The 27,969-nt window shown below is 38.2% G+C and overlaps 1 protein-coding gene across 1 annotated transcript; it reads left to right on the top strand.

The window, feature by feature from the left end:
- The first annotated feature begins 851 nt into the window (after window positions 1-851).
- Window positions 852-27,105, top strand: LOC113680301 (3'-5' exoribonuclease HELZ2). Its single transcript, XM_089185749.1, is given in 30 exon segments — window positions 852-1,226; window positions 5,504-5,577; window positions 5,687-5,723; window positions 6,064-6,240; window positions 6,338-6,374; window positions 6,900-7,036; window positions 7,903-7,965; window positions 8,401-8,577; window positions 8,860-8,896; window positions 9,319-9,416; window positions 10,154-10,252; window positions 10,634-10,685; window positions 10,769-10,834; window positions 10,934-11,026; window positions 11,290-12,492; window positions 12,629-13,807; window positions 15,180-15,333; window positions 15,700-15,889; window positions 16,466-16,573; window positions 17,106-17,674; window positions 18,093-18,531; window positions 18,624-18,922; window positions 19,153-19,423; window positions 19,664-20,107; window positions 20,544-20,619; window positions 20,733-21,977; window positions 22,300-24,926; window positions 25,007-25,224; window positions 25,574-25,656; window positions 26,982-27,105. Coding segments are annotated over 29 exon segments (10,257 nt in total). The 5' UTR covers window positions 852-1,226; window positions 5,504-5,530; the 3' UTR covers window positions 27,014-27,105.
- The last annotated feature ends 864 nt before the right edge of the window (window positions 27,106-27,969 follow it).

The raw sequence follows: 27,969 nt of genomic DNA, 5'->3' as shown, positions 1-27,969 counted from the left end.
CTCTCCACCTCCTTTCCCGCCCCCTTGTCTCCCATATCCTCACCATTTTCAGGCCCATATTACCCGGGAAATGACTGATATCATTGTCTCAGTTGGCATAGTTTGTCTTGTCTGTACCGAAAAGGAATGCGACGAAAGCAATATTCGATTTTTACGAACAGCTGAATAACAAACCCATTCTAGTTGGTTCTTATTTTAATATGAGCTATTGGGAAACCAGCGCATGGATGCTGTCACCATTAACAATTTTATTCTACTTCATTGTTTTTAAAACCAATAGATTCCATGTTGCTGTACATCTGGTCAGTAATAGATCATAGAGAAGGTCAAAATGCGGTAATAACATCGTGACACGCGTGACTGCACCTCGTGTGTCACTTCTGATTCTTAACACATTTTAAACTTATACTTTAATTTATCAGACGCACGGCAACATGGAATCTAACTTTTTTAATGGATCATCAAATGGAGCAATGCCACAATGATTTCTTCTTTCTTTCACCCTGGAACCAGTTATTCGAAAAACGATAAGCGTCGGCTGTTATACGAAAATTTTTTTGGATACATTGGCTATTCGGTTTGCGGTGCTTTGGGAAACTATCAGGCAAAATTGAGCAAAACAAAACATATGGAAAAAAAAAAGGATAAATCCGAATGAGAAATTCACCACCAACTCTGAGTTAGCCAGGTCATGCCTTTGTTTAATGGCGTGCTCACGTAATGAAATATCGCTAAATTAACTTGTTAGCTATTTTGCGTTAAATATGGTTTCTTCACCAGCCACAGGTTTACGTCATGCTTCGATAAGCGCGTAAATTTCATTTTATCTAACAACAAAATTTGCATAACGCATCAGTAGACAATAATGATATTGATGCCTACTGGCAAAAGTTATTGAAGTGGTAATTATAGATGAATTGCTTTACCTATTTGAAAGGTTTTTCTATGTTTTCATAACAATTTACAATTACAACTTAATACCTGGGTTTTCCTTGTGCTGGTCAAATGCGGTACTGTTTACCGCAAAACATGCCAGAACATGTCGACCAATCGGGTCAAGCGGCAAGTTCCTAGAAAAGGAACCGGATATACATATTTTTCTCCGAAATACTAATGACTTAATATTTTTCTTCGATGCGATTGAACAGAGAAAGGCTTGATGCTCTCATTTTGTTAAACTCCAGCCTGTTTGAGAAGAACACGGGGGAAAAGACGTCGACCAAAAGGTAGGCAAATTCGAACAACCTAAACGACAAATGTTGTGCCTGGGTTCTTTGGGTTCCTTGCATGTCATTACGCAATGTCGAGTGTTTCTATATTGCTTGAATGACGAAGTCGACGATACAAATAAATTCTCGAACACGACAAGTAGGTTGTTTGAATACCAAATACTCGTAAGTATGTTTTATTATTTTTTCTGTCATATCTAACATTAACGCTTAACTGGCGACGGAAACCAAACGTTTTGTTTCTTCCGCCAGTATACATGTTATTTTTATGAACCTATGTTATTTCTCATATGCAAATATGGCCCAGTAAGAATCGAACGCGTGGTGAAAATAGCGTCAGAGCCTAAGAAGCACAACTCTTCTCTTTAGAGATTTTCATTTGATACTTGAAAGTAGAATTTTGCACCGACGGTTCTTTAATCACTGCAAGATAACATGACACAAAATTTCATGCTATAAACAATTAATTCATTTGAATTACACGGAAAGTGACAAACTGAATTCATATTGAATGCTTAATTTAAGGAAAATCTTTGCGAAGAATCACACATGTTCAGAAAATAACGCTGATTTGATAAGTGTAATAAATAAATAGTCTCAGGAAATCATAGGAGAAAAAAATACCAAGCACGTCATTTTGGTTGAAATTTATTTTGAATTTTGCCCTAAAACATCCTACAATGGCAAAGAGAAAATAGAATCTGAATTATCAGGTAATTTTCTGTATTAAACTGATTATTTTGTTCCTTGTTCGGCCATCCTTGCCGTTTGGCGCATAGCTATTTATAGCATCACCTCGAAAAACGTGAACACATAAGACATTTTTATCGATATGTGATCATGTTTATCACAGCCCACTCTCAACATGTCCATATTCTAAAGATGAGCACTGCTGGCTGTACCTGACTTTCATACTCTTGTATTGACGTATTAAGGAATAAAGACTGGCCAAAGAACATAGAAGGGTTTTAGCTAATTTTTTTTGGGATCCATTCTTGCTTTTTACCAAAATAAACAAAAACGAGAAAACTGAGAAATATTTTTGATTTCGTGAGATTTTCCTCTGCAAGAACAGTTACTTCTAATAACATTGCATAAAAGGCTTGGGTTTCACTGAATAGAGCCTCTCATTACAACACTTACCCAGTGCACATTTACACATAAGGCCAAAAGCTCCTTCTCCTATCTTCCCCCCCCCCCCCCCGACCCCATTTTCTTTTTGTAAAAGCCAACCATTTAAGTTAAATCTTTTTGTTGTTCTCTCCGGCAAAAGAGATTTGTAGTTTCCATCGGAAAATTTTTACGAGAGAAAATTGAAAACAGACGAGTCTGTACCGACTAATGACCCAATTTACGATCTTTTTGGCCTAATCCAAATGTTCCTCTGGCATTTTGCCCTGTCGAGGGAGGTAAGGAAAGTACTCCTATTGAGACAACACGTAGCAATGAGCAGTCCAAGTCAAATCTGAAAGAAGTACGAAAAGTTGAGAGTAGTATTCACTCACAATCGGCGTAATGTACAAGTTTCATCTGTACTTTACCATTAGATTAACTTCATTGAACCAATGATATTATTTTTGGTCTGGTTTTAATTAACAAAAGGATTGCAAATTTGATTTAAATTTAGAATTGAAATAGTAGGTATTTATGTCGCACATCGTGTGAAGATAAAATTCAAAATGACATTTAAATAATGATGTCTGCAAGGAAATCTACGCTTTGATTTTTGTTATATCTTCATCGACTCTTTTTTTTTAAATTTACTTTCACATAAATTGTATTAATAAAAACATCAAAAAAGTAGCTCAACAGCAATTTAAATTTGGAAGAAAAAGATGCGAAGCCAAATGTACTAACTAACCCCACCCCTCCCCCTCTCTAAATCTAAGGTTCATAATTCCGTAGACGTGAAGATGTCATCACATGTCATTCCGGTTTATTGGCTACGAGGGAATATTCTATCAACCAAAGTGGTATTAATTGAAGATCATTTTGTAGTAGCAATAACACGATGATGTCTTCTTTCTCTGCACCCATGAGCCACTTGTTCGATATGGGTCACTTTTTCGACAGACGGTTTAATGGCTGCTAGTTTACGCTATTTTCTTTCTAAAAGCGTATATTTGGGCCATCGTTTTCAAGGTGCTACCGAGCTACAGCAAAGCTAAAAGAATAGTAAAAGTACTGAACATAAAATCTGAATGCACAGGAGCAAACCTAAATCAGGGCTAACTTAGTTCTGTGTTGAACAACATAGCCTTGGATATAATGACCTGCTTAACTGGTGAAATATCGCTCAAAAATTATTTTGGAATTATTCGTGGTATATATTGTTTCTTCACCGACCACAGGTTAGCTTTATGCTTCGATAGCTTGGTAAATTGTGACTTATCTATTGCGAAACTTCACCCAGAGTGTCTATAGACAAGAACAATATCGCAGTCTAGCGAAAGTTACCTCCACATCATTTGAAATTCAAAATTGTGAAGACATACTAAAATTATTCAAATGCGGTCTGTTTAAGACAAAACATGACCAGGTCAAGAGGCAAGTTTCTAGGAAAGATACCGGAAATAAATATTTTTTTCGGGAAATATTTAAGACTAAAGTTTTCATCGGTGGAACTGTTTTTGTTATTGTTTACGAAGGAAAAAACTCCTTTTTCATTATCGATAACATAGCTGGCCTGAATCAGAAGAATTCGGATGAGATGAAGGTTTAAAGGTATGATGATCTAAATAAGTTGTTCGTCACTTGTTATGACTGAGTCCTCTGGGTTCCTTGCATTAGAACTTTATAGCTTGAAGGGCAACATTTGTGATTCAAATTACACCTCAAACATGACAAATAAGCTGCTCACTATGAGAATGTAATCAGATGTTATTGTTTTATTTTTAAATGATATATCACAAAAATGGTGCTTAGATATTTGCAACCGAAAGAGCTTTACTTCAATAAGCCAGTAGTCTCGGATATGCAATTATCGGCGAGTAAACATCGAAAGATTTGCAGGCATGGTATATTTCATATAAATGGAAACTTTTATTCGTCTGAACATGTAGCTATTACATCGGCGCTTAAGTAATTTCCGCTGCATAAGTTTTAATTTAAGTTTCAATATAATCTCCCGGAATTCTTATTCAAATTAAATGGAAAACTGAAGTGTACACAAATGAATATCTTAAGAACGCACATGGCGAGGTAATAATGTTGATTTTATAAATTTAGTGTACAATCAGCTCAGAAAAACTGTAATGAGAGTAAAAGAAAACTAACTATTTATTGATTTACTATATCTTGAATAAGCGTAAAATCAAACTATTCGAGCACGCCTGACATGTCAGAATGGCGAAGGAATTAAAATCAAAATTTCATCGAATGTTCTCTTTTACGTGGACTTTGGTGCTCCTTCTCTTATCGATTTTGCTGACTGGTGCGTATTTATACTCTACCTCAAATCCTAAATATAATTTTTCATCGACAGCAACATTATCAACTTACGAAAGTGCATAGGCAGGAATTAAAATGCCTGATGGATCGAATAATACTTTGAGTAACCTTTGTTACTTTATGCTAATCATCAAAGCTGTAAAAGATGAACTCCTGATTTGAAAGGTATCTGGCTCCATTTATAGCGTGTCTGCATTTAAGGATCTTTATCTTGTTTAAAGCGGATATCAAATTTTGTTCAAAAATGACTTCGATGGTTCGAATACGGTTTTACATATCACTGTATCTCCGAGGTAAACGGACTCAAAGAGAGCATGAGGTGATATCAAAGTGTTCCTGATTCGCTTTTCCTCATTCCGCTTTTATAAGCTGCTGGTGGCGGAGCTGGACAGAGAGCAAGTGTCTAAAACTTGTTACTACATCATTATGAAGAAGAAGTCTTTTAGGTGTATTTCTATATACCACTTTACTGCCTTAGAATTGTCTCCTTGAATCATCAACTGGATGATTCAAATGGACAATTATGAGATGGTAGGCTTTCTGTCAAATTTAGCCTCCAGGTTAAAATTGCGTCTTTGTAGCATAACGTGATGTCTTATAGGATCTTTTCAGTAATCGAGCGTAACAGACAAGGTGAGATAGAGTCAGAGGTTTCATTTAAAGACAATGCAATATATTATCACTATCATAACTTGATGCGTATCACAAAATGAAATAAAAAACAAGTTCGTACCCGCTTTAACAAGACCTATAAATAAAGATATTTACAGAGAGGACAAATTTGGATACGTTTCGATTTTTATTAATTTTTTTTAATCTCCCAGTTTCGACTTAAATTTCATCTAATCTAGATGATGGCACAAGGTGGATATTCCTCAACCGATGATGGGGAGGAAAGGTCAGTATCATTACAAGCGCACAAATGATTTGACAATTTTAAGTAGTGCTACATAAATGCATTCAGGAGACTTTAACGAATTATTTCTGCTATTGTTCTATTATTACAGCGAAGATATCGATGACTCCTTTATTCTTCCTTTTATGGTAAGATCCTAGTCACTCGCAATGTTTTTCCAATTTTTTTATGTTGAGAAGGAGAGTCTTCAAAAATTAAAAACAAAAAAACAATTAGAACTACAAACAGTAGTTATGCAATTTGTAAGATACAAACCAATGCTGCTCGAGACTGTCCTTTATTTTTGATCATCCAAAATTTACTGAAAAACGTAAAATTGTGCCTTTGGACTCTCACTTTCCACTCGATTCCTGCTGGTTCTTCCTAGGGTTAGTAAGTGTAGATCTGTTTGGTCTAAGGTATACGCCTCAAAAAGGCATTTTTCCCCTATTTTACTATTCATATTTAGAATTTTGATAATACCCACAGAATCCAGCTGTGACATTCTTTGAGAAACAGGGTGATGAAAAATTCCAAGCGAAGATGTACGAAGAAGCTTCAATGTGTTATACAGCAGCGATGGAAGAGCCAATCATGCCCTTTATAGACATCTCTATCATTTCCGAAAGGCTCTTTCGAAAAAGAGCAGGGTGTTTCCTAAAAATGGTAAGCTTAAGTCATAGATCGGAATTCAGTTCTTTTATAGTTTTCGGGCTTTTCCTCTTTCTCAATTCATATAAAATATTCTAATTTGATCTAACAGGGCAATTATCTAAACGCTATTCAGGACAGTGAGAAAGGTATATAGCTATATTTGCTTCTTGTATTGAATGTGCAATACTTTATTTCAACGGTGTGCAGTACTTTACTTAGAGGACAAAAACGAAGCTACCCTCTGTAAATTCAAGAAGCTATTTGAACTTTATTTTTGCAGTTAATGAATGTAACGCCATGCAGTTGGCACAGGAAATTTGTTTACATGTTATGTATTTTAATTTGTGTTGTTTGTGTGTTCTATATCTATATGGATATATCGATGTACTTAGATTGTTTTCAAAGGCCCCATTTAAACCAGCTTTAAGCTGAACTGGGACATCCATCCTGTTTCAACATTACAAATAAATGGATAAAAGTATTTTTTTATATGACCAGCATTTCTCTACTAATAGTTAGACAAAAGGTACATCTAAAGCGGAATTATTCATTCAAATTTTCACTTTGTTGGTTTGCAACTATGTCAAAAGTCTAATGAAATTCAGCTCTTAGTGATTGTGTAGAGCACAGAAAATCATCCTATCTTAATGACTTTGTTCTTGCTTTGTCAGCCATTCAAGTGGCAAATATTCACAACAATCCGAACCTAGCAAAATCAGTTTACATCAAGATGAAAGCAATCATTTCCCTAGAAGACTATCCTCCAGCTTTTCCTTTGGCACTGTGGTACAAGCATTTACTTCCAAATGTGAGTGAAAGTGAGAATTATTTTTCGCTGCAGTTAATTTAATAGGCAACATATGTTTAGTACGTTTGTTCGTTAATGATACCCTCCCTATAAATATAGATCGGGTAGTTGAGGTCAAGATAAATATTGACGAGATCGAAACAAGATTCAGTCTCAGTTCTTATTTGAAATTAAATCATTCTGTAACTATTGTAAATGATAACAATAATAACACTAATAATAATAATAATAATAATAAAAATAATAATAATAATAATAACAATAATATCGCTTTGATGAACCACACGATGGTTTTTAGGTTAATTTTTTAAAATATTTTTAATTAAAACAAACCATGTTTCGGATGAAACATCCCCCATCGTCAGTTTCATCCCAAACATGTTTTGTTTTCATCAAAAACTATAAAAAAAAGAACTTTAAAAGCATCATGTGGTTCAACAAAGCGATATCTTACTTCGTGCCGCTACAAAGGCTTAATAATAATAATAATAATGATAATAATAATAATAAAAACAAATAATTCTCTGGTTTATCATTTCTACTTGGTTCGTGGTTTTTGTTTTCGTTAGCTTTCTTAGTTTGTTTGTTGTTTGATGTTTATAAAGGGTGTATTTAAGTTATATTTTAGCAATGCAGGGACGATAGCAGCGTGGCGATAGAACTGAGAGTGAGGGAAGGGAATGGGCATACAAGAAACATTACTGCTTGGGAGCCTATAGATTTTAAATTTTATAGTTGAAGATATTTTCCTATTTTCTCGGTTTATATCTTCCCTTAGTAACCTTCTCCTTTCCCCACATTTCCATCGTACCGCCCATTCAATTAAAAATACTCGGCGATGAATCTTATTTCTAACTTCATTCAAGTGTGAGAAATCAAGAGCAGCTTTAAAAGACCTCAAAGAGAAACTGACGGAAGAGTTTACAAAGGTCAGTGTCATGCTTAGGTCTTCGCTGGGAAAGTTGTTCCTAAACTAAAAGTGCCGGTTATTCAATCGAGGTCTGACTCAGACCACGGTTTTACGCCATCAGTGGGCCTCAGGCGTTCTTTCTAAGAGGGTTCATTTAATTAATAGATAACTGTTAGCTTTCGACCCTCTTGACACTGTTCACAAAAATAATTGATAAAACATTCAGCTAAATTGAGGTTAGACTCTATCAAGTTAGACCATTAAAACCAAAACATTCTCTGCAAACGCGAGAAGATTGCGAAAATATCTTATTTCTTTTTTATCAGCATCCCGGATTTCTTATCACGAGATTGTCCACGACCACCGTCTCCTGTCTCCTTAATTATGCCGAACGTCAATCATGTGATGAAATTAATTTTCAAAACGCTGATTCTTAACTCTCTCTTTCGTAAAGGATGAACCTGTCATTGACGAAGTATTATTTGAAATGCTCTCTTTTGCCCATGGAATGACAATGGATCCAGATACACTTGAGCTAGCCCTGGAATGTTACACTGAGTTATTGGACTTATTAGACTTCCTAATTATACCCGAAGTCCAACTTAGACAAGCTGAATGTCTACTACAATTGGTAAGACCTTAGACTGCCATCTCAAGTTGAAGTATGTAAACCCGACCTAGATCAAAGCGGGCAATCCCGAACAGGAAAGATGGGCCCACCTTTCCAGCTCGGTAACTAATCAGAACAGAAGATTTGCTCCATATTGCCCACGGAAGCTGCCAGCGATATCAGAAAATTTCGTATTAAGCATTTATCAAACTACATTTAATTTTTATCGTTAGACAAAGCAAGAAACTTTCTTAACTTATCTTTCTTAACCTATTGAAATAATTACTCAACATCTTATTATAGGGAAGATGCGATGAAGCAAAAGTGGCTTGTGCAAAAAGTACGGCTGGCAGAAAACCTTTTTAATTCTTTAATACCTTGTGTGTTTTTGCGTTGGTAAGGTTTAAAAAAAGGTAGTTTTAAGGGTGACCAGTCACAAGCGTGTTATTGACATAAATTCTAGACTTGCGAAGAAAAAGAAAGTCCTATGTTGTAATAATAGAGCAACCCAGTTCTTTCACTGTGTTTAACGATATCATTAACTCTATCAGTGCCAGATTTGGTACGTACATATTGAATCCATGGCCATAAATGAAATTCCTTGTATTCGGTGATATATCGGAAGCCAAGAAAGCATCCAAAATACACAAATTGTTGTTTTTTACCAACATTTTTATTGTTTTGCGTCCCTTTTTCCTTGGTTTAGATTGATTTGTACATTTTATGTTTGTTGTTTATATTTTGCCTTCTTTTTTCTTACAGTCCTGTGGTTCGCAGGTGATAACGTGGACGCTTTGAGTCTAATGAGTAAAATTACACGACAAATAAGAGAAAGAGAAATGAGACAAGCGAAGGAAATGGTACATATGCGACAGGGTTTGTAGATAATTGTCGTGAAAACATTGTATAGTGCACTTATATTTCCCAGCTCATCCTCTTTGATACCGAAGGCCACCTAGGGCGACTTGCTATTGATAATTGAATCATCAGGTGGTTTCAGTAATCAGTAATTTACTTTTCCGAGTAGGATTAAGGACTATAGCCATACCCCCATCCTGGAGGGCCAAAGATTTTCCTTTTTTTGGTTATGTCTTGCTACCATATTGCCGACATGGTTAATGAATTAGGGAGACTGAAATTTAATTTAATTCATGGTTCTCAGTTACTAACCAGGAAAAGGCAATAGTCCGTTATCAAGAGCAATTAATTTGTTTATTTCTTTTCATTTTAAAATGAACATAATAGATGGCTTTTGTACTATAGATTCTATGCAAAACAAATTAGAATTCCTTAAATAGCAAGTACTCTTACGTTTTGCCGAGGTATCCGTCATAACTTGCATCAGTGCATCTGAGTGACTTGCTAATTGTAAAAAAAATTAATTAAAAATAAGCCCTTGAAATTTTCTAATCTACAAGGGGAGGCTGTTCGACTCAACAATTTCTCACCTCCGATAAAATGGTATCTTTCGAGCACACCCTAAAAATCCTTAAGGGAATAAACCTTCAAGAGCTTGATGGTATGTCTCATGGCTCTTGAGAAACAAATATGTTCATCAACCTAGATCGCATTAATCCGTAATGTTTTTTTTCAAAAGACAGAATTGCAAAGCACTACGAGGTCTCCATTGGAAAAAGGCGAGGAGAAGAATGTGGCCAAGCTGAGTAATTATACAGATGAACAGCAAGGAAGTGAGGTGAGAAATTCGTGGCGCCTTAGACAAACTAATACAAGAATATATCACCTGTTGCGGGTAGCAAATGAAACTAAGCATATCTCTATGTGTCTAACAGAAGGATATAGGTCAGGAGAAAATGAGTGAAACACAGAAAATAAGATATTTATCATACGACCTCTACGGCTCCGCTCATCTAATCGTGTAAAACACCCTTTTGAAAACTAACGATCAAGATAAAGCCGTCCGGCCTCGCACGTACACGGTACTTTTACTTTTCCCGAGAACGCAAAGGAACAAAATGATGAACAAAATTGCAATTTTTTAAATTAAATTAAAGTTTCCTGTTTTTACCTGACGAAAGCATTTGTAAGTACGTAATTCATCATATTTTACTTGCAGCGGCAAACTGCACAGAGGAAGGAGGAATCTCCTTTTCATGTTGCTACAAATGGTAGGGCTTAAGATGTCCTTCTTGAATCATTGATACTGGCATGGTAATCGTAACTTATCACAACGTTACCTTTATTTCTACAGCGGTGCAAAAGAAGAAGGAAGATTTAGATCTAGCACAGGTCGAAAGCGTGAGCACCAAAGAACAGGGTACCATGACCTTTCTTGACTGGTTTTCAATTTTCCTTGTATTTCATCATTCAAATAAAGGATTTTTTTTCACGTTCATTGAGTATTATTTATTTAAAGGAAATAAGCAAAGGAAAAAGAAGAGAAATAAAGAGAAGAAAAGGAAAAAGAAAGCGAGAAAAAAGGCACAGAAGAAAAGCGCAAGTTCCCCAGGTAAGAAAACTAGGGTGTTTTTCTGTATATATTTGAATATATATTTAAACTGTGTTAGTGTTGATGTAGCTGAGGAAATCATGTCAAAAGGGAAATTCCTTGACTCATGGGTGACTTCATTACTCCGGATAATTCATCTATTTGTTTAATAATTTACTCGGTAAAATTCTTTCTAGTAGATTTGGACTCATTTATGTCCTTTGTATCTTTTGAAAATTTCGTATAATTTCTGTAACTAAGCGATTTTGTCACTACATTATCAGATTTACCACCGGTGAGCAGCGACATCAATATACCATCTGATGAAAGCCTTGCCGAAGGTGACTCGCAAGCGACGGCTTCTGTCATTGGAAATCCAGATATAAGCTCTGGCTCTCTCGACACAGTCACCTCACCGTTTATACTTAATGTTGCTGAAGTCGATAGATACGAGGAGCCAGACGGTGAAGAGTTTATTCCTGTATGTAATACTCGCCGCCTGGGACCAACAACAGGAAATAAAATTTCACCAGATTGTCTACAGACGTTTGGAGGGACAATTTGCAGTCTTGATTGGATTGGCACATTTGACGAGAATCCTCAGTCATCTGATCTTGCTGCCAGCAAACAGCCGAGTTCCCAGCCTATGGAGGAAAGGCCATTTATAACACAAAGGCAGAGCTTAGGATTCGGTGGTGCAACGTCGATTGCTATAACTCCAGTCACAGCTGCAAATGTTAAACCAACTGTTTTGACATCTCAAACAATTGTGGCATCGCAGGGGCAGACGACATTTGCAAGTGTTACTTCTAGAAACCAGGTCCGCGACATGAGTCAGACAAGGAGTGAGATGAAAACATTTAGTAATTCTGACGACTATCCGACTTTGGATAGAAGCTTTCTTCAGGTATCAGCGAGCTCTTCTAGTGCTGTCTGGAGCAATTTAAGAACAGCTCACCAACTTCCAAACGAATCCACTCTTGTTGACGTATATTGCGATCAATCACTCCGGACAACTCCTGTTCGACCAGGTAGTTCCACTGTTTCTTTCAACTTTCCCGGACCTGAACAGTGGCAAAGGTCCTTAACGCCAGCCCCAATTATCCACGGTTTTCAAAAAGGTGGAATAGCAGACACGACCAATGCGCATGCGTATCGGTTGACCGGTTCAAGCAATCATGTACCCATTCCTGAAAAGGTTTTTGTTGTTTGTGGCCACTTTTTGAGTAAAAGACCCTCGTGCGACTACGCGCAGGCGAAGACCTGTCAATACTGTGAGGATAGTAGCTTCCTACATTACGCCATTTGGAATGACATCCACCATTACTGGCAAGTAATAAGGCCATTTCCTGTTGGTAATATTCCCCCCAACGCTCTCCTTGATTTATGCAGGCATTTTGCCGCTAAAACGCCCTGTCGAAAGGAACCGTGCTCTTATGCCCATGGGGACATAGAGAAGCATCTCTGGGAAAAGCAGCGAGAAGGCAGTAAGTACACTTTACTCTTTGAAACTCAGGGGACTGAAAGATTTTACAAAGGGTGTCAGAGTTCACCCTGGTCATGCATATGTCATTTCCCAATATAATTGACTTGTTTTGTTTATTATTATTATCTCGTAAATAGGCCTTCCCACCCCTAAAGAGAGTCTACGAGTGTTACGATCTATCAACGCTTCAGCAACTACAAAGCTTATTACAGAGGAGAGAGATACTAGTTTCTTGCCGCTCCAGACGGTAATTATAACGGAATGTGTTACGATGGCTTCTTTCACGACTTCCACAGGAAATGCGTACCCTGGCGTTGATGCTGTCGCATCTCAGAGCAAGATTACAAGTCTTCCATTGAGGACTGCCACAGACTTTCAATTAGATAAACCTTCTACATTTAGCCATACCCCAGCTACACCGGTAATTTCTGCACCCGAAGCAGCTCCAACAAGACCCATTTCCTATCAAAGCCCCTCTAAAGACGGAGTTCCCATTGTATCCCCTCTTTTCTCCAGCACAACAGCTATGGCATCAGGTGAATCCTCTCTGCCCCTTCAATTTTTACCCGCATCCGACATAAAGATTCAGGAGGCGAATTCTAAAGGAAATACATCATCTACGAGCTGCCTCGCAGAAGAGACAGAAAATCCTATTGCACCCATCGGAGCCTCTGTCAAACCTACTAATACAATTCCAAAAGTGCAACATTTAGGAACTGTCTTATCTCATACCCAAGGGGCAGAAAGGTCCACCGCTTCCACTTGGTCTTCATCTTCGGAGAATACTGAGATAATTTCTGCTCCAGTTCAATCTTCGGCGCAAACATCCATCAAGACCTCTCAGGGGATCAGCCAGAGCGGTATTCCCTCCCAAAGTACTGCTGCGGAACGCTCTACAAATTCTCAACCTCTCAGCTGGTCTAACGTTGTCAAGACTGCTGGAAGATCGTCTAAACCAAATCAAAAGACGACTGCCATCCCTACAAACAACTATTCCAATGATTATAGAAAAGTACCTGCCGGTATTTACGTCGTGTGCGATCATTTTCTTAAGGAAAATCTTCAGCGGCCGGCTAGTGTTTCCCACAAAGCTAAACCTTGTAAAGGCTGCGAGAATCGGTCAAAGTTGAAGTACGCTTTTTGGAGTGTAATTTGGAAACGATGGGAAGAAATAAGGCCGTATCCCAAAGACCTAAATATTATTAGATTCAAGGTATGTCGTCTGTACTCCAAACGCAACCGCTGTCTCAAGATACCGTGCGCATTTGCCCACGGTGAGCAGGAGCTAACCATGTGGACAATGGAAAGAGAAGGGGGTAAGTGATATCAAGATTCTCACAATTTTATTTTCAGCGAGGTTTCATCTTCCTTAATTTTTTTTTTTATTTTCGGAACTGGATTCGTGTTGGTAGCGTGCGGCACGTTTCGTACTTTATTACATCCATGTTCAAATCACTCGTGATCTTTGCAATCTCATTGGCTCTCGTTGGTTCTATGAATTCACAGATCGCACCATTTTATGCTCAAAGTCGCATCTTTGTCTCAGCCAATGAGGCAGCTTTAATAAAACACAACATTTTAAATTTTTTTTAAAATAAAAGCTAGTGAGCAGCACACAGCAACAGTTCTTGTCAACTTTGTTTATTATCCGACCTGTTTCGTCTGATTACATAAACTTCTTCAGGGATTTAACAAAATTTACAAGTGAATTAGCAATATACTAGACGTTTATAATAGTGTAGTTTGATCGTCCGGGTGAGTGTAGTCCTGAGAAGGACTGTTGTCGGTAGTGGTGACTGACGTTTCGACAACCTGAGCGGAAGTCATCATCAGAGTCAAGTGAAAGGTTGTTGTCAGTCGAATGTACTTAGTCCGGTTTGTGTACACTGATTGGTCAGTTTTGCCGTGATGTTATTGGCTGTAAGACTCAAGTGGCGTAGGTCAGTCGTGATTGGTCGGTTTGTATCCGTTAGTGAAGTTAGGTCGTTCTGTTCGGTTCGTTTGTAATGTTAATGTCGTGGATGAGTCGTTTGTATGGTGCCGGTAGTGGCCTGTTGAGGGGAGTCTGTTCTGAACACAAACGAGCGACGAGGAAAGGCGATGTCAACAATCACATTGCTGAACATCACCGACTTACGAACCACACTATTGACTGGGACTCTGCGCAATGCCTAACCTACAGCACCAACTACTTTCAACGACTGACCCTGGAAAGCTGGTTTACTAACTTGGAACAGACTCTCCTCAACAGGTGTCATATTTTTGTTTGCGTTTTATCAACTAGTAATAGCATGATTTCGAGTGCAATTTGGGGGAAATTAGCAACCTTAAATCTTTTAAAGACGACAAATTGCGCTTGCCTTACGGGCTCGTGCTTATTCATCTCAAGTTGCACTCGAAATCATATGATTAGCTACACAAATTGCACTCCATTCATTTCAACTTTTCTTATTAATTCATAGCTAGCGATATTTGATTATACTGGAGAAGACATCAGATTTGCTATATGTGATTAAGTCCTATGTGCTTTCAAAAAGCCAATGTATATTAAGGGAAATATGTACCTGATTAATTGAGAACGTGGTCTAAGGCATTCACATTTTGCAGACAAAGGTATTACTTTTCATAGCGATTCTATTTAGTCACGAGGTCACGAGTTATGTTTTCTACTTTTCATTATTAAACTAGTTCTTCCTACTCCGCGGGAATCTCTTACTGGGTCATTTAGTGGCAACCCATCTGCTTCGGCTCAGAAGTCCTTAGCAATGCAGCCTCTCTCCCAACTTCTTCACAGACCGTCCCCTCCAGGAGTAACAAATGGCTCCTATCGATTATGTAAAAGGCAAGATTATTTACAGATAAAATTAAAATAAAACAGCTACGATGATGACATGATTTTTAAGCCGGAACCACAACTTTCCTAGAAACCAGTTGCATGAATAAAACGTCACAGCCTTTAATACTGATGTATAATGTACTTTAAAGTTCACTCTACGCCAAATAGAGGGCGTTCAGTTAAAATTTAAAAACATTTTGCACCTTTAAATTCTAGAATGAACAAAGTATTAAACTATTTGGCAATCTTACATCGGAAGTGTTATAGATTGATGTTTTACGAGAATTTTTATCTATCGATGTCAGTGGACTGACTTTTTCTTGGAAACAACGACTTTTCTCACTAGGTTATTTCGTCTCATCTCATTAACAGTTGCAATACACGTGAACGGTGCAGATTCGGTAGAGGATGCATTTATGCTCATAGCCAGCATGAACTGAATGAATGGAAACAGGATTACGACAGAAAATTAAAGGAGAAACTCGAGAAGGATATTAAAGAGAGAGAGGAACTGTTTTCTTCGGAAATGGCGTCAAAAATCTTAAATGCGCCCTCGGAAGATGTAAGTCTCTTATTTCATGTTGGCGTTGATAGTAAGATTCGACAGACACTATGCTAAATTTAATTTTTTCAGGTATCACAATGAGAACTCAGATGTTGAACACGATCAAGTCAGGAGAAAGACAAAAAACTCTGATATATATTTTAAAAAGATACCACATAAATGAAGAGCAAGTTCTACCCCTTATTGTAGAAAGGGAAAATTGAAACTTAAATTAATCCAGTTGAAAATTTTGTGTTTCTGAAATACTCACACAATTATTGTGGTTTAGAAAATTTCATGATTTAAAAAATGCGTTTAAATTGACGCAATTCTGAATTCAATCAGGTGGAAACAAAAAAAAAAATAATAATTGCGTACATTTGGAGCCTCTTTTGTTTGTCTTTGGTTTCCACTATAATTGTAGGCCAGGACGTAATATAAAATACAGGTTATTAGAACAAAATAGAATACACTTATAAAATCGAGTGTGCGTTTATGCACATTGTCTATTGTTATCAGAAATTTAATTAAAGTTGATAATTGTAATTGCATAATTGATTTTTAAATATCACATTTTTTTTTCTACATCAACAGCGAGTGGAATGTCTAGCTGGAGTCGAAGTTATTTGCTCACCTCCGGAGCTTAATGTAAGCCTTCGGGAAGAAGGGCAGTATAAATGGACATTCACTCTTAGCTTCAAGGTAGGTAGGCGTTATAATGGTGGAGTAAAAAATGCATCAACGAGAAACTTGAGTCGTAGCTAAAGGCACATTTTAATAATGTGTCTCAATATAAATGATACCTTAAATATATTTACTGAAATTACGATAATGATTTTCTTAACTCGAGTTAGCATGCAGCAGTTTATTGATTAGAGTTACAAAAAACGATGACATCCAACTAAAAAATGGAAACTATGATTTTGAACTGTTAAATGACAACGATAGTTGGAATAATAATAATGATGATGACGATGATAATACCTGAAGTAAAACAACGATCTAATCGTAAAATCTATTAAACAGCAGTTTATGTATGGGCTGAAATATTTTTTATAGCAAGGATATACAATAAGTGATTAGAAATTTTTAGCTGCTAAACTGCCAACATTCTTTAAATTGTCCGAAACATTTAGAATTCTGGTGGATAGGTGCCGATGGTGCAATTTAGAGTTCAAATGGTGTACCTTGGAATAATTTTCACATAATGTAATGCATGTCACTACCTTTTCAGCCAGATGAGGTAGGATCCTTACAGAATGTTTTTCTCCTCCACCGATACCACAGCTGCTATCTCTTATCAGAAATTCGCGTTAGCTGCATTGAAGAGAAGCATGGCTCTGAGACTTACAAGCTTTTATACACAACTAAGCTGAAAGACTCTTGGTACAAGTCTCCAAGCTCAAAAAGACTGGTTGGACGTGTAAGGGTGGCTATTACGGTCTCATTCAAATCTCCTCTGTATGGAAGCTTTGAACAGTTGGTTGTATTCGACTTTGGAAGAAAGCCCTACCTCATAAAAAAACTTAATGCTGACGTTACGATTGAGCCAATGACACTCCCCAGCGCACCAGAACATCTCGCCTCACATGCGCCTGCAATATGGGACGAAAGGTCAGTGGAAGTGGTCAGATTCATCCACGCGACGAGAGAGGCTCTCCAGGCAGAACACTTGTCAAGAAAGTACGGTCTTCCAAGACAAGTAGATATTACTGATGAGCTCCTGAGCCCTAAAATCTACAAAAACGTCATGCATCAATTACTATTTCTGGAGGAGAGGTTCATGAAAGAACAAATATCACGGTACGTTCAAAGAAGATTGTAGATATACTTCGAACTCAATGATCTATGACCAGGTAGGCTTTTGTAACAGATATTCTGCTCCGGTGGGGCCCAGAATTGGTACATAGTCAGGGTTAGGTGTTTCAAATATGCCGATCTACAAAGAGTGAACTTTCCGGAAAAAACATTGGCTCTTGTCTATTCCATCGCGAAGGAAGGACAGCGCATGAGGAGTTACTTAACTTAAAAGCCCTTGAAGAGTCACAAATAACCTAAACACCTGTTTGGTAAATCAAATATCAAATGAAATGGTATAAAAATACTGATTTTATATCGCTTTAATATTGGTGGATGGTGAGGTTGCCTAATAATTGTTAACTGATGATGAGATTTTGACTTTTTTCGTTCAGTAGGTTTTTGGTTGTTTTATTTTGTATAGTTACACCTTAAATAATGCCCAGCTACATGCACAGTTGAAAATCTCCGGCGAGATGACTGGAATGCAGTGTGCTGTAAATGGCGAATTGTTTGGTATCCTCCGTCTGCATGAAGAAGACGCTCTTAAATCAGACGATGCAGCTGGTCGTCTTCTTTATCGTAATGTCAATTCTGTCTGGCTCCAACTGGCCAGTAGTGAATCAAAAAGGGTTTATGAAGCTCCAGTGGAAAAAGTGGAGAGTGATTGCGTTGTTTTAAGACTCCCGTCTAAATTGTGCTCAGATCTAAAGTTGCATGACACCTGTGATGTTTCCGTTAATGCTCAGTTCCAACTGAATCGTTGGCCTCTTTGTCAATTGCACGAAGCTGTTGAAAGACTTACTTCAGGACAGTTACGTCTCATATTCCCGGATCCAACTGTTGGAACCGTCATAAGTGAGGTAGGCATTCATATTTTATAGTTGTGCATTGAAATCTTGGATCGTTTTCTGAATATACGAAGCTTAAACAGAAGGGAATTTTGCAATTGCAGGTGAAAATTCCTTGGCAATGGCTTCTCGACAAGCGGTTGAATCCAAATCAACAGAGAGTCATCAAAAGGATAGCTTCCCTTGAGGATAATGCCCTCCCTCTGGTCGTGTTTGGTCCGTTTGGAACAGGAAAAACATTTACTCTTAGCCAATGTGTTCGTCTTTTGGTACAACTGGACAAATCTCACAGAATTCTGTTATGTACTCATTCTAATCGGGCAGCAGACATCCACGTGGAATGGTTGCATAACTGTGGAATACCTGCAGCTAAGCCTCTAAGGGTTTATCAGCCGATGAGAAGGTAAAGAGATAAAATTAAGAGTCAAATCAGTTTCCATACATTTACTTTACTTCTCATATGTGACTAAGTCTCAGAGGACCTGTAACGGCTGCCTGAGGGCCCTATCGGGCAAAAAACGGAAACATGGGCATCTGATTTAAATGAAGTGACCATTGACACTGCATAGGTCCTTTCACTATATGGACATGTATTGGTGAGTAACTCATAAACTTTAAATTATCAAATTTCAGACTCGAAACTACATCTAAGATAACCAGACAGTATTGTTTGATCAAGGATGAAATGTTTGTTCTGCCTTGTCGGGATGACGTTATTGAGCGTCGCGTAGTGGTTACTACGTTGAGCACATCTCAAGTGCTTCTTGATCTAGACGTGCTGCACGGATTCTTTACTCATATCCTCATCGATGAGGCCGCTCAGGCGCTTGAACCCGAAGCCTTAAACCCATTGAAGTTTGCGGGAACAAACACGAAGATTGTCTTTACAGGAGATCACATGCAGGTACAGATCTGGATTAAGGGGACTGAGTTCCGCAGTTTTCTATTTATTTATTAGTATTAATTTTTTTGTCTAGTATCATTTTCATTATTGTAATCATTATTATTATTTTTAACATCGCTAATATAAACTGTAGGTGGAAAAAAACTAGTGAACTCAAAGATAACTTCGAAGAAAGAACAACAATTTATGTTTTATGTCGTTACTTAAAGAGGTAACGTTTATGCATTTATCTTACGATAGATGAGCCCAGAAGTCTACTCGCCTCAAGCGCGAAGTTTGGGACTTCAAAAGTCACTGGCTGAAAGGCTGTTCGACCTCTATGAAAAATACGAGGCTGAAGCATTCAAGAAGAATCCCAGCCAAGATGAGAAATCCAATGTTTTGTGGCTGACGGAAAACTACCGATGCAATGAGCTTATTCTCAAGTTTCCCTCTGAAAATTTCTATGGTAAAAAGCTGATTGCTCGCGGACATGAGTCCCAACCGGCGCACCCGAAATACGGTCCCCTGTTATTCTTCTCCGCACGCGGTAAAGAAACAAAAGAGCAAGACAATTCTTATCTAAACTTGTCTGAGGTTTATGAAGTAGAGAAGAGGGTGAAAGAGATTGCTGACAATTGGCCAACTGTTTGGGGCCCCAAGAATCTCTCTGATATCGCAGTACTGTCCTCTTACCGTTATCAGGTTAGTGACTGTATTCTTCAGGAAAGCATTTAAATAATGATAGGAAGTTACAAGAGTATCAGTTTTTAGACGACTTCCTTTTTTTCATTTTAAATATTGGAGCAATTTAATCGACTGATATTGAAGGTAAGATAGAGAAGCCTTGCCAAGTTCATTCCGTGAAACTTCACACGTCAATCCAAGAGAGAAGTGAGCGTTGCTCTTTCTTTCAAATCAGTTTTAAAACCTATAATAGAAAAAAGCGAGCCTCTCGTTACTTCCATGCTTTTGCCTTTACTAGGAGGTCACAGAGATGCTAATTCAGCTCTTTTTTGCCGACAAACATTCAAAAAGCATGTGACTCAAATGATATAAAAGTTATTCTTTATTCTTGCAAAGAAACCTATTGATTTAGGTTCTTCATCCTAATTGAACATGATGTATACCCAATACTTAGGTTCAAGCCATACGAAAAAGCTTACGAAAGGTAAAACTGAGGGATGTAAAGGTGGATACAATCCATAACGTGCAAGGTAAAGTCTCCCCTATAATTAAATCATCCAAGGAACAGGAATAATAGATCAATTTACCTACTTCAATCTTTTGTATCTCATACATCTTTAATTTAATCGCATTTCTTTTTCAGGAGAAGAATTTCGGGTGCTTTTTATCAGTACCGTGCGTACATTTCATACCTGCAAACCTCAGCAAGAAGAATTTCGTAACGGTGAATCAGGTCAAAAACTTTATTGGGAGTTTTTGTCAGATCCAAAATTACTTAACACAGCCGTGACGAGAGCGAGATGCATGGTAGCAGTAGTTGGCGATCCTGTCTCTCTTTGCGTAGTGGGAGAATGTCGAGGACTCTGGAGAGACTACATCAAGAGATGTGATGAGGCAGATGGCCTATTTGGGACAACAATGAAAGAGCTATTAACAGAAATAGGCGCTTCTATTGCCAATGTCCAGCTCAATCCTGCAGCTAAGACGTTCATTCCAAGTTTCATTCCAAAGGTTGAGAAGAGCTTAAGCGCAAAAGCGCCCGAAGAGAAAACAATAGAAAGTGCCCAAGAGGACGTTTATGTAAAGGAGTTGATGAAAGAGAAAAATGTTGGGAAGGTCCTGGAAACGGAGAGCGACACCCGAGAGTCAAGCAGCCAGCAAATCCTGAGTATGCGATCAGCAGTAAATGATGCCTTGGACAGCAAAAGTCAACCCATTCTCATCCTTAAGGATCAGGATCAGGGCGAAGAAGACCCTGACGACGACAATGCAGACTTAAACGACTTTCAAGATAGCCTTCTTGAGGACGAGACAGTATTTCCGAGAGACATGGACGAAATAATTCAGGCATTTGTCCAAAAATGCGAAGAAACTCTGAAAATGGACGAAGAACGCAAATCAATTTTTGACGAGTCCGAATTCCCTTCTCTTCAAGCGGCGGAAGGCTTGAAACAGCGACCAATCGCACAAGTACAACACCCTTCCTTAAAGAGTGGTGCCGACATAAAAGATCTGTTCCCAGAGGTACGAGTCATAAACGGCCGTATTGAAGTGCGTCTGACTAACCTTGGCTGTTACAGGTCTCCCTCTGAAAGAGCAAAACAAATCATGATTTCCTCAAAGCAACAGGATTTTTTTGATCCCTCTGTCTTGATGCAGCTCATTGCAGACAAACCTGAGAAATATATTGTCTGTAATCTTCGTCTTAGTCCCGAAAAGTTGCACGTGGGTTATGCAGAGGTAGAAGATACCAAGACGCCATCTATTCACATCAAGGGAAAGCTCCGTCAAGCATTTCACAGAGACAAAGTTGTTATAGAGCTAGCTGAAAGGAAAGCCCGTTCAAAGGCTGATGAAACTGAGCCAGCAGTCCAAGGAAGAGTTGTTGGTAAGATGATTTACAGTAAATGTCTTGAAATGCATTGATCCTCGACAATCTTAGTTAAGATTGTTAAATATTTCATTAAACCTATAGAATCCGACTGGTTGAGAAAACACGTCCTGCATCCAGGTGAAAAGACGCAAGACTGCCCGAATCGACAAAAGCACTGATCGTTAGTAGCTACGATAAATTGAACCCATCATTTTAGGGACTCTTTTATGATATATAGACATATGATAACTGCTAGATAAGAACATGACATTAGAATATTATTATTAGTAATCAAAAGACCGGCTTTAAACTTATTAGACTTTCCCTTCTTATTCAGGTGTACTTGAACACATAATAAGTCCACACGAACGTCAGTTTGTGTGTACAACAGATTACGCAAATCCTGCGGTGATGGTGCCCATCAACAAAGCAGCTACTAAACTGGTCAACCTTACAGATAAGACTTGTCATGATATTCCAATGTACAGAAAGGATCACAACGGAAGAGCCATAAAAGTAAAAATGTTTAAAAGAGAGAAAGTCCTCAGTGGGAAGTACCTCTTTGTTGTTAAATACCTTCAGTGGAGAAGGGACTTCAGCAACCCGCTTGGTATCGTTGTACGAACACTATCCAGAGGACACGACTTGAGAACCAGCATGGAGATTGCGTACGCTGAGCACGGGGTGAGACGAGAATTTAAAGAACAGACCTTGAGGTATGTGGATGATAACTTTCCACCAGGATGGACTATTCCTGAAGTAGAACGTAATAATCGCACCAAGGTTTCTGATGCCATCACAATTGATCCTCCCACATCCCTGGACCTTGATGACGCCTTGACGATAGAGAATGTATCGCCTTCAACCTTCCTATTAGGGATACACATTGCCGATGCCAGTTTCTTTGTTAGACCAAACACTCCATTAGACGATGAAGCATTCTCTCGGTGCTCTTCATATTACCCCCACAACGGACATGAAAATGTTCCCATGCTTCCGCGCCAACTCAGTGAAAATTTTTGCAGTCTTCTGCCCAATGAGGACCGTCTTGCAGTATCGGTTTTCGTGACCATAAACGGAGAGGGAAAACTACTCGGTGAGCCAAAGATAAAACGCACAGTTGTTCGATCCTGTTGTCGTTTGAACTATGCTAAGGCTCAGATGATCATTGATGAAAAAAATGCGAGCACATCAGAAATTCCAGAAGAGATAAAGGGGAAGGTTAGACGGTTAAGTTCCTTGGCACAAAAGAGGAGATTTCATCGCCTCCGAGATCGAGCATTCGATCACTGGCAAAACGAAGGAAAAGACTTTGAAGCCCACGAGCTAGTAGAAGAATGGATGATTCTTGCAAATGAAGAAATAGCGAAACTTTTGTCACAAAAGAACTCTGAATTAGCACCTCTGAAGATACAGTTACCACCAAAAGATCACAGATTGGCCGAATGGATTCAAATGTACGGCAAGTATGCAAGAATGTCACTTACGTTATCCGCAATGTTTACGAAGGACACAATAAACGCCACACCATTAGATGCTTTTCATGATGAAAGCATCAAGTTTAAGATCCAGACGCAAGTTTGGCGTACAATATGTCAAGCCGTCGAGTCAAACGATTTTCCCACACTGCAATACCTAATTTGTAATGAGAGTAATCACCCACAAATTGCCACTGCTGTTTCACATTTTCGACGTATATAGTCTGAATCTCGATGCGTTTGTGAAGGCGACCAACCACCCGAGAACATTTGCCACTACTCTCTCGGAATACCTCGATACACACAATTTACGTCGCCAATAAGGCGATATATTGATATCGTGGTGCATCGGCTATTGATTGGTCTCGTTTTGACGTCTTCCACCAATAATCACCCCACCAAAGATGAAGTTTTAAAGGTGTGCCGACGTCATACATTTATGCAAGACAACGCACGTAAATTTGAGAAGTATTGCAAGAGGATCCATCTGGCCACTCAGCTCCAGCAACAGTGTCGTGAGACACGAGTTTTCATTGAATCCATTCAGCATCAGTCCTTGCGTCTTCAAATCTTAAATAGAGAAGATGATCTCTTGGCTACTAAGAACAAAACAATTGCCCTTCGTCACCTTAATTTACTGACCGTGGATGAAAAAAAAGAATATCAAGGTGAAGAACAGTCGATCATTCTCAAGTGGAAAATCAGAAAGTATATGGCGCCAGATTTCAAGAGAAACACCACAGAGTTATCCATTTCCAATTACAAAGGCGTTGACGAAGTGATCGAAATTCCTCCTGATGTTTGGGTTTCTGTGTTGGATATGATTCGAGCTAACGACAAGGAGAATCTAGTAACCACCATCAAGAAAATACAAGAGAAGCTAAGCGCCATGCCTTACAGTCGTAGGAAGGACACCTCAGCTCAAACGTCTTTTGGCCAGGTGCATGAGATCCATTACAAGCATCCTCATCACAATGACGAGGCACAACCGTCATCTGAGGCAACAGTAGACCATTTTTACGAGAAGAAAGTTACACTAAGAAAATACGATTTCCTCTCTGTGCAGCTCTGTCCTCACATGATACGAGGAATCCTCGAACCAGATGTCCAAGTATTTAAGGTAGATGCTCATCTCAATGTCTGCATTGAACACCGTAAGTATCCAAGGGAGTCATTTTCGCACACAGCGAGACACCAAGCATCAAGGGAACGGTATGAAAGTATCCACGAGTATGTAGAAGCTTGGAAACCAGTTCTTGCGATGGAGGCAGCGACAGAAGCGGTAAAGGAGAATGATGGGTTCACCATTGAAAACCTTAACGTGCTATGGAAACACAAGGCGGATTCTGTAAGAGGAGAGTTTGAGCTTCCTTTCAGCTACTGTGATAGTCGTCAATTAAATTTCCATATGGGAGATCTCGTATGTATCCGTATGTCTTACTGCGAAATATCGCCTTCTTCGGTGGAAAGTGAAAGCCACGGAAAGGTATTTACTCTATCTCAATATTCTTGTGCGAAGATGGCATTGCTATAGTATGCTTATTTAAGTTCTTCCCCTTTCTACAGTCTTCCAAAGACGGTCTACATTCTGATTCAAGCGGAAGTGCTAGTGACTTTTGGGTGGCACACTGCATTATCAAAAGTGTTAAGTTTCTTAAAGAAAAACGGATGGTAAAAGTGAAAATGTATCTTCATCAATCGGCGTCAACCACACCAGAGGGACTTTCCAACGAAGACGGTTACAGATGTACTCTAGAACTCATCCACAGAACACTTCCTCAAAGGTACATGAATAACCATACTCTCATGAGATACTTAGTCAAGATCTGTGCTCAGTTTCTGAAATAGTTAAATTAATCTTGTAGTCTAATAATTTCAAATAGCTCTGCGTTGACTGAGCATGCAAAGTAGTGGTATCCAAACAGTTATGCGGATCTTGAATAAAGAAAGCTTGATTCAACACTAACTATAACAAACTGCAACAAACTGAATTTATTTTGCAAAATTGTGTTAACTACTTAACCTTTATCACGACAAAAATATACCTCCACTGGTTGCCTAGTTAAATCCATTACTTACCTTATTACATCCTGGAGTTCTTGGTATGAATTAACTTTCATTTCAACTCTTCAGACGAATGTATGCAGCGCTGTGCAGTTTGAAACACTCATCTGAGCTAGTTCATGCCATTTGCAGAGGAGAGGAGCCTTCAAAAGGTATTTATTATTGAGGATTGGTATTTTTTTTTTATTCTGACCTTTCATTTACACAGTTACAATTTTACATTCATAAAATAGGTTAACAATGATAACAATTCGATACATTTAACAATCTTACGCAGTTACCCTATTTTCAGGCTTAAGAAATTAAACAAATTCAACTAATTCAACTAAGCAACATAACGTAAAAAAAAAGAGAGAAAAAACAGGATAGAAGGCAAATCGGCTTAAGATTTTTTAAATTATTAACCATTCCTTTTCATTTGAATATCCATTTATTTTCAAAGAAGTTTTTCTTATTTATTTTTCTTTCAATTTCATATTTGATAGCTATCTTGTTCTGATAACCTTGTATTTTAGGGTGTATTTGTTTTCTTCTGCAGTCCCACAAAAACAGTTTTCCGATAATAATAAAGTAATTGAGTAGTGTATGTGAAGGGAATTGTGTTGAAAGCATTCCAAATAAAATATTTTCCAAAGTCAGGTGAACTACCTGATTTGACAAGCGGAACCAGTACAATTCGAAATCATTCCAGAACTGTCTCGCATAAGTGCATTGATAAAGCAGATGATATAGCGTTTCTCGCTCAGCTTCGCAGAAAGTGCATAAGTCATCAGCTCTAAAGCCAATTTTACACAATTTCGTGTTTGTGTAGAGTATATTGTTAAGGATTTTATACTGAAAAGCCTTAACATAGGATTTAAGTGCAACAGAGTGAGGTAAAATGAAAGATTCCCTCAATAGATCATCTGAGATATTAAAGTCGCTTTTCCATTTATGAACAATATTTGGAGGCTGTGATTTCTTCATAAAAAGTAAGGAGTAATAATCTTTCGATTTCTTTTTCTTCACATCAAAAATGTTGTTATTTATTTGAAGCGAAGAAGGCGTTAGTGTATAGATATAATCACGATCATCTTTCTAAAAATCAGGTATTGAGTGTCGAAGACCTGCCCATTGTAGAAAGCTAATTTTTCTAATTTTATTTGAAACGTAACTGAAGGAATCATTAATATTCAAATCGAGCCGGAGATCGTGGATGTGAGTGATTCCGGAGTCAAAATATTTTTTGCAATAGATAGGCTTTTTATCTTTTCTAATTTCTTTATTATTCCAAATAATATTTGTCCAATTCAAGTCTGTAGCGAAAGTTTCACGAAATTGTGACCACCATAGAAGAAGCTCTCGATAAAACTGGGAAGTGATTGTATAATCGTTAACATCATAGTTACAATTACCTATATTACAAAACTTTTAGCTTTTAGCTTCCGTGCGATTGTTAACCATCGTAATGCTCTTTTTTTCCGTCACGGTTAGAAAGTTATGGCAAACTCCCCACAAGCCTGTTTTTGACACAGTTTGGATTTAAGAAGTTGAACACATATCAAGAGGCCGCAGTCAAAGATGCACTTTGCCATCCATTCACGCTAATACAGGGCCCACCAGGTAAGAATATTGTGTTTTTCGATGAAAGACCAAAAGCGATCAGGGGCTTAAGAATTATCTCGCATATAACCACTTTTTAGTTCGACTGACCATGACTTAGTGATGATGTACGGAAATAGTCTATGTTACCAGTATTCCATTACACCTGAAAAAATGCGCTAGCATACACATTTCTGAGCTTCATTACAAATGACAGCAATGACAGCTTGTCTGTGACAACTCACTTACAAGTACAGGTTACTTACAAACGACCAAAAAAATCGTTTTTCTCAGGTACTGGGAAAACCGTAACAGGAGTACACATCGCCTACTGGTTCGCGGAACAAAACAAGACGAAAAAGTCTTTGAAGCTGTTGAAAAAAGAGACAAGTGAGACTGAATGTGATGGAGCACACAAATCACCGCCTCAAGTTATTTATTGTGGACCGTCTAACAAGTCTGTGGACGTGGTTACAGGTGGGCTATGATAGGAAAAAAAGTCAGGACTTCTGTTTCATACGAAATCAAATCGCGGTATGGGACTCCATGAGGTTCCGCGGTAATTATCCACCGATGGACAATGCATTCCAATAGAAAATGCTCTAAGCTAGCTTGATGTTGGTAGCTGTCGAATTTGATTGTAACATCATTTAATTTTATCAACTAGGAATATACTCACATAAAAAAGCTAACCTCGCGTTCAAGTTTGTTGGCATACTTGGAATAAAGTATTTAGCATGCGAAGAATCGGAACAGATATTGGCTGTTTTGGAAATGGTATTTTGTGTAGCCGCCTTGTTAGATCGCGTTTCCCGGTCTTTCACAATTGCTTCTCTTTTGCGCACGACCTCCCTAGGATTCTTGCTCACAAAAGAGGTATTACA

The sequence above is a fragment of the Pocillopora damicornis genome, chromosome 10, assembly GCF_964200805.1.
Source record: "Pocillopora damicornis chromosome 10, jaPocDami1.2, whole genome shotgun sequence".
Classification (NCBI taxonomy): domain Eukaryota; kingdom Metazoa; phylum Cnidaria; class Anthozoa; order Scleractinia; family Pocilloporidae; genus Pocillopora; species Pocillopora damicornis.
Note: the sequence above shows the minus strand (reverse complement) of the source record. Positions and strands in the feature narration are given on the sequence as shown.